Source organism: Eucalyptus grandis, chromosome 1, assembly GCF_016545825.1.
Source record: "Eucalyptus grandis isolate ANBG69807.140 chromosome 1, ASM1654582v1, whole genome shotgun sequence".
Lineage (NCBI taxonomy): Eukaryota > Viridiplantae > Streptophyta > Magnoliopsida > Myrtales > Myrtaceae > Eucalyptus > Eucalyptus grandis.
In genome coordinates, this window is record NC_052612.1 from 33,909,153 (window position 1) to 33,920,038 (window position 10,886).

Genomic DNA, 10,886 nt, shown 5'->3' on the forward strand with positions numbered 1-10,886 from the left:
CGCACTTGTAATTATCGTTCGAAATTCTCGGGTCTAGCAAAAGCACGGCTGTCCAAACAAGGTTCCAATCGATCGATGCTCACGAACTCATAAATGTTAAAAGATTGCAGTCGGCCGGGGGACGTAAACTTCGAAGCGGCACCGTCTGAGATTCCGAAGGGGCCGGGCCGGGCCGGTGCGCATGAGGCGCACGTTAACCACCAGCCCCTCTCGTTTTCCCAGGCGAAAAAGAATAAAATAAAATAAAATAAAATAAAAATGGAAACGGATAGAGAATATGCTCTGCGATAAACCCCACTAAGCTCCCCGTCCTCCTCCTCCTCTCGGGAGCTCATTTTCTTCGTCGGTCGTATCGTTCTTCCCACCGGATAACCGCGTCTTATCTGAAACCGCCGGTCCAAACCACCATCAATGGCGTCCGCAATCTCCATGCACAGCTCTGGCCTCCTCCTCCTCCAGGTCCGTCTCTTCTTCTCCGTCGTTCTCTCTCTCTCTCTCTCTACACTTCTCCGGCATGTTTTGAGACGTTGCGCGAATCGGAGCCGGTGCTCGTGTGGGTGGATGATGGCTTTTGACTCGACCGAACTTGTGGATTCGAGCTGGGAGCTGGAGGGATTGTTGGCTCGGCTCTCGAGTTGATCGCAGCTGACCTGTCGTGGAGCTGGATTGATGTGCATTTCGACTGTTTCTACTGCGATTAGAAAGTTAGGAGCAGCAGCTCGGCTGTTTGGTTTGGTCTGGCGACGGGACGGTCGAGACGCGCGCGCAATCGCGTTCTGATTTGAGAGCTTCTGTGGTTTCCTACTCGAAGCGTTTGCTAATCTGCTAGGAAAAATGGCCTGCGCTCGTGGTGTTGTATCGGGAATTCTCTCGGTGCTCTGGTTAGTTGCTTCCGATTTCGAAATGCGGTGTCTACGTCGTCGCTCTTATTAGTTTCGCTCGACCGCGGGGTTTGTTGATGGCTATTTTTGTGATATTCATGTTCGGGCGTCGGTACTTGACAGATGAGTAAAAACGAACGGCGGTTTTGCGAGTTTAGGAGTCGGGAAAAACAGTGATGGATACTAGTCCCGTGTGGTTGGAATTAGGTAAGAGAGGTGAATGAAACCAAATGTGCATGAGGACTCAGCGTGTGCGGAGTCAGTGTGTGTTTACGGGATAGATTTTTCAGGGATGTTGTACGGTAGGCATTCATGCGATATGATGTAAGTTCAATACTTATAAGGTCCATGCTTAGTGCATGGTTCTTTCACGCAGGCTTCTTTTAATTACTGTGAACGGAACCATCATGTGGTCTTGCAGGGTACCAACGGTAAAGATGTTTCTGAAATGGGTAAGGCACCTGCAAGCTCTCGAGTTGCTAATATGCAGCAAAGGAAGTATGGGGCGACATGCTGTGTGGCCAGAGGATTAACATCTAGATCTCACTATGCCTCCAGCTTGGCATTCAAACAATTTTCTAAAACCCCCTCCATCAAATATGACAGGATGGTTGAGATCAAGGCTATGGCCACAGTTAGTATCTTGCTCTTCCACTATTATTCAGTGCTGTTCTACTTGTGTTTTAAAAGCTTCTCAGAAAGAAATGGCAAAGCCGATGCTCGCACGACAGCTTGGTTCTAGAAACAGTTTCGGTTGTCATAAAACAATTTTCACTTCTCTAAGTTCTTGAAAACATATTTGTTAAGTAAACATGAGAAGTTTATTTGGAGTAAAAATACTACATGAAGGTTTACGTCTCATCAAGATCATGACAGATCCTTTCCTTTTTGTTTAACAAACTCCCCTGGTTTATATTTGGAATAAGAACAATGAAACACTAAAAAGCAATCTTAGTTTTCAACTATAATTTTCTTATGTATTTGGACTATTAGCATTCTCAAATGAAATTAAGGACCAAACTATGGAAACTTCTGGAAACCAAAGGGAGCATAGATTTTCAGCTGGCCAAATTTAGCTTTTATGTTCATAAACCTGTCGTGCAATGTCTTGTTGCTGTTGCTTCTTTTAAAATACCATCTCTATGATTTTATTGATTCTTGCTTTCATGTTGATTGCAACAAACGTGCTCTGTTGCTTTAGGACTTGGGGCTGCAGGCGAAAGTAACAAACAAATGCTTCTTTGACGTGGAAATTGGGGGAGAGCCTGCTGGTAGAATAGTAATAGGCCTCTTTGGAGATGATGTTCCAAAAACTGTCGAGAACTTCCGTGCTTTATGCACAGGCAAGCTTGCTTTGTAGAGTTTAATATACGGGGCGCTATTTTCTGGAACGAGACTTTTTGGTATGGTGCATTCCACACTTTAACTTGTAAAATTCTTGTGCAGGTGAAAAGGGATTTGGCTACAAAGGATGCTCCTTCCATCGTATCATTAAGGATTTTATGATCCAGGGAGGGGATTTCACTAGAGGAAATGTGGGTTCTCTTGCTCTCTGTGTGCGAAAGAGGAGGAAGGAGGGAGGGAGGGTGTTGCCGGGGTGGACGAAAATTATTTCAGTGCTCTTGTGTGGCGAAGCGTTTCTCTCATGAAAGTTAATTTTTTTTTTCTTTTGGCTTGCAGGGAACTGGAGGAAAGAGCATCTACGGTTCAACTTTTGAAGATGAGAACTTTGCATGTGTGCCTCCTTCATTTTACCCAAGAACTAGCTCTGATAGTGCAAGCATTTCAAAATTGATTTCCTTGTGTTTTTACCTTGATTGCATTTGTCTGATAGATGGGTGACAAGTTATATGAGAAGCATTTGTTATATGCTGCCTTGTTCTATTTGCAGTGAAGCATGTCGGACCTGGAGTACTGAGCATGGCTAACGCTGGCCCTAGCACTAATGGGAGCCAATTTTTCATATGCACTGTAAAGGTAATATTGCTCAAGCGATGACTAGTATTTCCCTTAGCAAAGTCTTGACCCACATATTCAGAACGTAGCAATACCACACGGCCACATTTCTGACAGTCTCTCTGACTTTCACCTCTTCATCCAAAGTGCAAGGAAGGATGCTGATCTCTTGAGGCTTCTATGCTGACTGCCTTGTCTCATTATTAGTTTCGTGAACATGACTACTTGAACACTTTAAGGGCTTTTTTTGCATTACTCTATCCCATCTGTCCTTCAATATTATATCCCAATGATTGTTGTCAAAGTTTGACTATGAGGTGATTTGGTTGAAGTATGCAGAGTTGTACTACTACTGAGAGTTCCCTTTATCTAACAAATTTTCGTTTCCTGTATTCTTGTTAGACTCCATGGTTGGACAATCGCCACGTTGTGTTTGGACAAGTCGTCGACGGGATGGATGTTGTGCAGAAACTTGAATCTCAGGAGACAAGTCGATCGGACGTGCCTCGGCAGCCATGCAGAATTGTGAACTGTGGGGAACTTCCCCTAGATGGTTGATTCACATGAGCTGGCTTGTTGCAATGCGGAGCACAAATTTTGGTAATGTGTTCCGGTTTTGTCATGTTTCATGCGACAGCTCTTCGTTGTGTCAGTATTTTTTAACTGGATGTTCATGTATGCTTAGAGATTCCATTGGTGATTCTGACTTCAGTGGTAGCCCATGAAATTTGGGTTCTGTGTTAGAATTCTTTCGTCAAGGAAAGTGAATTTTCAAATGACCCATGATTTTACTTGTACACGACTCTGATAGTGCAGAGAGTGCGAAGTCTTTTGAGGCTCTAATGCGATACTCTCAATGCTTGGACACTTCTCATTGGCTTGTCCGCTGAAATGTTCACACTGGTGCATGTTGACATAGCAGATGGTCGTCGATTTTGATTCTAAATATGGAGGATGTGTCGTGTTAATCAAATTTCCCGACATTGGAGTAGGCAGGATCGAACCAGCGGACGGGGCCGATGTCAAAGTGGAATTTCAGTAGTTAAGGAAATTTGAGCTATCCTGGGGGCGGAATCGGGCTGTTTGTTCTCAGCTTGCTGACTCGCGTGGGCGGCTAAATTGAGTCTTGGGGAACCCTGTAACACGAGATATGATCGTCATGGAATGCATCAGCCAAGCCCCAAATTAGACAGATCTTTTAATTCTTTATTTTAAAGTAAAAAGAACAGCGACGAGCAATCAGACATTGACGACCCCTCTAGAAATTTCACACCCTCTATCGAAATGTGTAGTTGCCGTATTATTATTACTCGTCATGAGTTCATGATCCTATAACGCAAGAATTGGAGGTTGAGTCAGAGTGATTTGTACGTTTAGTACACAAATCCAACTAATACCACAGAGGAACAAAGTGCGCGACTGGATGATTCGAAAGTACAATGAAGGGGAATTCCAAATCACTAGGGAGAGAGTTTTAACCAACTCGACAAATACTTTTGGTGGCTAAAATGCATTGATTTAGAAAATATAGTCGGTTACAAAATGTAAGTTTTGATCAATCAGTTAACATTTTATTGCGTTCTTTTTCTCTATGATTTTTATAATCCAATGTAGTTTTCATTCGACGTGGAGGATGCAAAATCAAATCATACAGTAAACACAGCCCCTGATGGCTGTCCTCTTATTGTGTGATTTTTGTCGCGTAAACTTTTTTCAGTTACAGTCAAAAAAGTTGAAAATGCAAATCGTGAAGGACCGAGATTTTGTGCGAACCGGCTTTCAGTCAATAGCCAAAAGAGAATTGAATTCTGGTCCTTTTTTTTTTGGGGGGAGGGAGAGAGAAAAATAAAATGACCGAAAATGCAAATTGGGTCGGGTCGGGGACCCGTCCCCCAGTTCCCAAACCGTCAAACTCAAACCTACGAATACTCTCGGCTTGTCTCCTCACCTTTGAACTTTCATGGCGGAGACGAACACCACGTAACTCCCTCCATGCTCGGACGGACGCCTGATTCGGAAGCCACCCCCCTCGAGCGCCGCCGCCGCCGCCGCCGCGCGTCTGTCCCCCGTCGGTCCATTCGCAGCTCCGTTGTCCCGTCGATGTGAATGATGGCGTGGCTGAAGGACCTCAACCGGCTCGCGCACGGCCTGTCCCTCGTCGCCAAGGAGGCCGCCAAGCGCTCGCCGCTCGTCGGGACCGCTCGGAACGGCGACATCGAGGGGCTGATCCGGGCCGCCGCCAAGCAAGCCCTCGTCTCGGCGACGGACCTGTCGGGCCTCACCAAGGGCAAGGTCCGCGACCTCTCCAGGCCTACGCGGAGGCCGAGGGAACCCGTCGTTTACTTCGACGGTTCGGCGGAAGCGACCCAATCCGGCGGCGATACGGAGCAAAAGCAGCCGGTCGGTGATGGTAGGGAAGTCGATGATGCGGAGGTTGCGCGGGCGAATGATCCTGGTCCTCGAAATTTGGCAGATGGGAATGCGGATAAAACGGGTACTTCTGTGAAGGAATCAGACGATCGAGGTGTTTCGGATGGGAGTCAGTCTCATGGCTTGGCCGAGGAGGCGAAGCAGGCGACTGATCCTGGTCGTCGAAATTTGGCGGATGGGAATGCAGATAAAACGGGTACGTCTGTAAAGGAATCAGACGATCGAGGTGTTTCGGATGGGAGTCAGTCTCATGGCTTGGCCGAGGAGGCGAAGGAGGCGAATGTGGTGGATGTAGGAGGTGGAAAGAATGTGGTGGCAGCGGCAGCGCCAGCCGTGAAAAGGCGGAAGCCGAGGGAGAGGAGAGTCCCTGCGACGCCTTTCTCACGAGCGCTTGGGTGAGTATACTCGGCTCTCTGCAATTTTTTATGGTTTGCTCGTGTCTTGATTTCACTGGGTGTAGGAGCTGTCTTTCTTCATCAGCCGCCTTTTCATACCTTTCAGTTGACTATGTAATGTCAGAGTTGAAATTGTGGGGAAAGTGCTACGGGTTCTAGTCTAACTCCTCCTGAGTGGTTATCGCCTTTCAATGAATTTGACGACTTTAAGGGAGCTAAAGATAGTTTTGACAGAAACAATATTAACAGAGGTGAACTGTAGTGCTGTTGCTTACAGGACGAAGGCCCTTAGGCAATTCAGATTACATGATAATTGATGTCCACTTAAGCGTGAAATTCGGTGTATGAGGTCCTGCGTGAAGTGCTGTGACGTAATTTGTCTTTCTTTCAGATGAAATCTGCAATTTACCGGAACACATAGATGGTTAGGCTTGTACATGTTGTAGAAAGCATGCCATCTATGTCTGGAGCAAACTGGACCAAACAGCACTTTACAGAATTGTTTTGGCATCTATTGCATGTCCCTCTGAGATATGCCGATGCATAATCCTAGCAATTCTGACATGTCAATAGTGTTTTACTCATGACCAGGGTTGGGTTTATAGATGCATCTCTTTTAAGCTTTGAGTGTCAACTTTTTAATTGCGTGAATTGGTCTTGTGAGTCCTAACTTAAATCCCATAATTGCTTAAGGTTTGCTGGTCTAGGTGCTGGTCTCGCATGGGGAAGCATTCAGGAATCTACCAGGAGGCTCGTCTATGGTAGACCGCAAGAACAAGACGAGCAATCTGCTCTCTCTCCTTTTTTAACCGAAAGCAATGCGGAACGCTTGGCTATTGCTCTATGTAGGATGCGTGGGGCCGCTCTCAAATTGGGACAAATGTTGAGCATACAAGATGAGTCTCTTGTGCCTGCCCCGGTACTATAGCTTTCCATTATGCTTGGCTGTTGCTTTGTCGGTTCTTATAACAAACTCATGTTCTATACACTCACACCAAAATAGTTTTGCATTTTGTTCACACATAGATTTTGGCAGCTCTGGACATGGTTCGTCAAGGAGCAGATGTGATGCCAAGAAGTCAGCTCAATCAAGTCTTGGATGCTGAATTAGGTTCTAATTGGTCATCAAAATTGAGTAGTTTTGATTATGAACCACTAGCTGCAGCAAGCATTGGCCAGGTCATCAAAATCAAGTAGTTTTGATTATTTCCATATGCTGTCTCTAAGTTTGAAACTTCTGCTTTCTTCATGTTATTGTTATTATGTTTCTGAATCTCTGGAGGGTCAAGGGTGAGCTTCCCCTCCCAGATATTATGCAACCTTCATATTTCACTTAGCAACATCTATTTTTGTTAAGACGCCTTCTTTTGGATTTTTTGCTGACTTCTGTCTTCTTTATCATTGGTCTCGTGTTTATTCCGCTTTTCGAATGCCATGTTAGCTTGTTCTCTTCAGAATTTTCATGCACATACATTTCCACGCGTCCTCTAATTCTTATATATATCCCATGAAAATTTGTCTAATCTAAAACCCACACTGCTCTAATCTTGCATGAAGTATTCCACAAGATGGATAGCCCTCCTTGTCTAGGCCCGATAATCTCGTGCTTACAGTTCTTTGAATGATTTCAGGTTCATCGAGCTGTCGCGAAGGATGGCCTGCACGTTGCAATGAAAATTCAATATCCTGGTGTTGCTAATAGTATTGAGAGTGACATTGAGAATGTAAAACTTCTTTTGGATTATACGAATTTGATTCCGAAAGGACTTTATCTCGACAGGGCTATGAAGGTAACTAAGTGTTTGTCTTCATTTTCTTTGTATCCACATCCCTATACTGCTGGGTGTGTTTGGGAGGACCTTTGTCCTTCTTGCGCCACTGCTAGAACAAATCATTATCTTTAATTAAGTGCTTTTGTTTACCTAAGGATAAAACGTGAGATGTTGATTTGAATGGAGTCTGCAGACTCTTCTTTTGATTCTTAATAAACCCATTACTCTAGGAAACCTAGAAGGTTGACTATCAACATATAAAAAGTGGAATTGCAAAATCAGGGGGTAAATTTATTCCCAATACTTCCGCAGGTGGCTAAAGAGGAATTGTCTCGTGAATGTGACTATGAACTAGAGGCAAGTAATCAAAAAAGGTTCCGAGACCACCTATCTGGCACGAAAGGGTTTTACGTGCCAATGGTGTTGGATGACATTTCAAGCAAGAGAGTTTTGACTACAGAGCTTGTTCAAGGTACTATACTTATTATGAATGACTACTCTGATGGTGTACTGTAGCAGTTCAGCAGTTAGTACTTCTATTGTTGATGGACACAACCTTCGTGACTGCTTGTTCAATTTTAGGGAAATGGGAGCAAAATCATTGTGAGCAGAAGGGGGACATAAAACGATGAAACCTTAATTTTGAATACACTGGTAAAACACAGGATATAGAAAGTATGGGGAGGAAACTAGATGAAAGAAATTTTCAGCATTGTTTTTGTCTACACCTTATGTGCTCACTGATATGGAGTATGCAGCAAACTAGAATGCTTCATTGTGAGAAATTAAGAAATGGATGAAACTGATGCTTAAAGAGCTTGATCTGAGGTTTTTGAAGCTCTATATTTTCATGCTTAGTGCTAGAATACAATGTGGATTGGAAAGGACAGACCTTTAAATCTTGTCTGTGGAGATGATTAGCTGATTTTTAAGGTAATTTTGATAGAATACAGAGAACCTAGACTAGTATTGGAAGAAATTTATTAGGTAGATTCTTCATATTCTTATTACCATCTTCATGAAAGGCACTTGGGAGAAATTTTGCCAATGATGAAAACTACTGCTGATGTAACTGGTACTGCACAATATGGCAGAGCTGCAGAATAGCAAAATCAGTGTTTCAAGGTGTCAATCATTGTAGACTTGTCTTTTGTTGAAGCTCCTTGCACGGTGTTGTTGCTTTTCTGCTGAAGCCAAATGCTTCTACTGGTTTGTACCGCTATAGTGGCCGCACAATGTAAATTTCAAGTCAATGTGGTGATTGTATGGAGTTTCGTTGAGACTAAATCTTGAATTTCAGAGTGTTTTTGGGATGTAATTTTCAAAATAGCTGCTTACACTGTCCTAACTGTACTATATATCATTGTACTTCCTTTTGCTGGACTAGAATCGAATATTTTCTCTTTTTCACATTTGGCTACCGACTGTCATTAGATAGGTGAAGCTTGATTGGAGAAGTATTGGAAGTAAACACTGCCAATGACATAATGATAAGTTTTCTATGTGGCAGGTGTTCCAATTGATAAGGTGGCATCACTGGATCAAGAAACTCGTAATTATGTTGGGAAGAAGTTGCTTGAAATCACCTTGAGGGAGCTATTTGTCTTCCGTTTCATGCAGGCAAGCTCTTCTTTAGTAACCTCTTTTGTTTCATCCTTGATATATGTTCAAACCTAGGTTCACCAGATACTTTCCCTACACACACACACTCGAGTTTGTTGTCTTTGAAGCTAGAACTTTGTGCCGAATAATAAAGAAGGATGAACATTGTGCCTGACTGATAAAAACTGTTTCATTGGTGAGTTAGAATTAACTTAAAGAGCACCATTGCTGATGGGAGAGAATTTTGGTGTGCCTTGACATGGTGAAGTTCATTCCTTATGAAGTCCCGCTTCTGTCTGGTCTTCTCATTACAATTACCTCTGCTATAAAACTTGGCTACTGGCAATTTCATGTACAAAGCTTATGTTGCGGGAGGCCATCATAGTTGGATCAAGCAGTTGCTTGGTTCTCAGTAACTTTTGGATAGTCTTCTGTCTGTAGTCAATTAAAGCACATTCTTGAATTGTTTCATTCTCCAGCCAGCCTGGCAGAAACTTTATGTGATTGTTCATAGAGTGATCCCTCCGTACGGCTCTCTTTGAGAGTCATCCTGCCCCAGTGATGAGGGTGAGAGCTCGGCCATATCAGGAGTTTTATTGAGGAACTTTCTGTTAAATGATTTGCTCTTGTCATCATTTGCTTATAAAATGCTTGCCTGATGCAGACTGATCCTAACTGGAGCAACTTTTTGTATGATGATGCTACAAGAACAATCAATCTTATTGACTTTGGAGCAGCTCGTGATTACCCTAAGAGTTTCGTGGATGACTACCTACGCATGGTGAATTTGTTGTTTCTCCCTCGACTTTTCCTTTGTTCCTAAAATTATATGCTGCATGACACATAGCAGGAAATCCACAATTGCAATCTGTTGATGTCAAAGGTCCAAGTAAACCTTGGCATCATCTTGTGGCTTCAAGTGATTTTTAATCATGCTATGAGCTTTCAACAAGAGTCATTAAAATGTGCTTGCTGTTAATGCCAGAGTTTTTAACTGGGATGAGATCTATTCACTTGAGTTTTGAGATTCATTCAAACTACTTTGATGAATGCTACCCCACTTGTGAAACACTGCTAGAATTGCTGCATTGATTTGTAGGAATGACCTTCTCAAAGTTGCATGAACTAAGCGACTTTCTCTTAATGCTTAATTAGGTTGTTGCCTGTGCAAATCAAGATAGAGATGCGGTCATTGAGATGTCCCAGAGACTCGGGTTCCTCACAGGAGACGAGTCAGCTGTCATGTTAGATGCTCATGTTCAGGGTGGCTTTGTGGTTGGACTGCCATTCTCGAAGCCTGGCGGTTATGATTTCCAATCCACTAACATCACTCAAAGCATTTCAAACTTGGGGGCGACCATGTTGAGGCACAGGCTTACACCGCCACCTGATGAGGCCTACAGTCTCCATCGCAAGCTTTCAGGCGCTTTCTTGGCCTGCATCAAGCTTGGGGCAGTTGTGCCTTGCAGAGAGTTGTTGTTTAAAGTGTACGAGCGCCATCAGTTTGGCCATGAAGATGATGGCAGCGCGATGTTGTCGGGCAGCTCAATCTTTTGAAGCACAATTCTTTTTGATTCTTACATTTATGTAATGATTCTTTTTGTGCAATAATTATGGGATGCAATCCTGTCCCGAGTCTTTTGTATTAGGAAATAGTTTTCCTCTTTCGAGCAAGCCGTCAAGTTGGCATCGCAGACCCAGAGCTACAATAAATTTTTCCGGCTTGTCATGTCAGGTATGATTTCCCCCCCAAATTTATTTTTCAGGGGTGAATGATGTTATTCAGTGTTACGAACTACACAGGTGTAGAATTCCTTCTATGTTCCCAAGTTCCATTTGACTTTGGTCAA

General features: G+C 43.5%; 2 protein-coding genes across 3 annotated transcripts; both read left to right on the forward strand.

Moving 5' to 3' along the window:
- Positions 1 to 258: 258 nt before the first annotated feature.
- LOC104434228 (peptidyl-prolyl cis-trans isomerase) lies at positions 259 to 3,704 on the forward strand. The gene is made up of 7 exons (XM_010047204.3): positions 259 to 459; positions 1,303 to 1,515; positions 2,083 to 2,224; positions 2,328 to 2,416; positions 2,562 to 2,616; positions 2,773 to 2,858; positions 3,240 to 3,704. The coding sequence occupies exons 1-7, from the start codon at positions 412 to 414 to the stop codon at positions 3,393 to 3,395; spliced, it is 789 nt and encodes a 262-aa protein (XP_010045506.2). The 5' UTR covers positions 259 to 411; the 3' UTR covers positions 3,396 to 3,704.
- Positions 3,705 to 4,774: 1,070 nt separating this feature from the next.
- LOC104434238 (protein ABC transporter 1, mitochondrial) lies at positions 4,775 to 10,886 on the forward strand. Of its 2 annotated transcripts, XM_039312817.1 has the most exons (9): positions 4,775 to 5,402; positions 5,535 to 5,662; positions 6,356 to 6,581; positions 6,689 to 6,841; positions 7,294 to 7,452; positions 7,747 to 7,906; positions 8,945 to 9,054; positions 9,701 to 9,817; positions 10,192 to 10,886. In XM_039312817.1, exons 1-9 carry the CDS (start codon positions 4,944 to 4,946, stop codon positions 10,591 to 10,593), a joined length of 1,914 nt encoding a protein of 637 aa, XP_039168751.1. In that variant the 5' UTR covers positions 4,775 to 4,943; the 3' UTR covers positions 10,594 to 10,886. The 2 variants fall into 2 exon arrangements, with proteins under 2 accessions (XP_039168751.1, XP_039168750.1); XM_039312816.1 differs by having other exon boundaries at positions 4,775 to 5,662.

Excerpts from the sequence above, each read along its gene's own strand:
- LOC104434238 (XM_039312816.1), top strand. The coding sequence starts at position 4,944 with ATGATGGCGTGGCTGAAGGACCTCAACCGGCTCGCGCACGGCCTGTCC. Across the intron at positions 7,453-7,746 it reads ATCTCGACAGGGCTATGAAG|GTGGCTAAAGAGGAATTGTC; the intron begins GTAACTAAGTGT and ends ATACTTCCGCAG. Across the intron at positions 9,818-10,191 it reads TGGATGACTACCTACGCATG|GTTGTTGCCTGTGCAAATCA; the intron begins GTGAATTTGTTG and ends ATGCTTAATTAG.
- LOC104434228 (XM_010047204.3), top strand. The coding sequence starts at position 412 with ATGGCGTCCGCAATCTCCATGCACAGCTCTGGCCTCCTCCTCCTCCAG. Across the intron at positions 1,516-2,082 it reads AGATCAAGGCTATGGCCACA|GACTTGGGGCTGCAGGCGAA; the intron begins GTTAGTATCTTG and ends CTGTTGCTTTAG. Across the intron at positions 2,225-2,327 it reads CTTCCGTGCTTTATGCACAG|GTGAAAAGGGATTTGGCTAC; the intron begins GCAAGCTTGCTT and ends ATTCTTGTGCAG.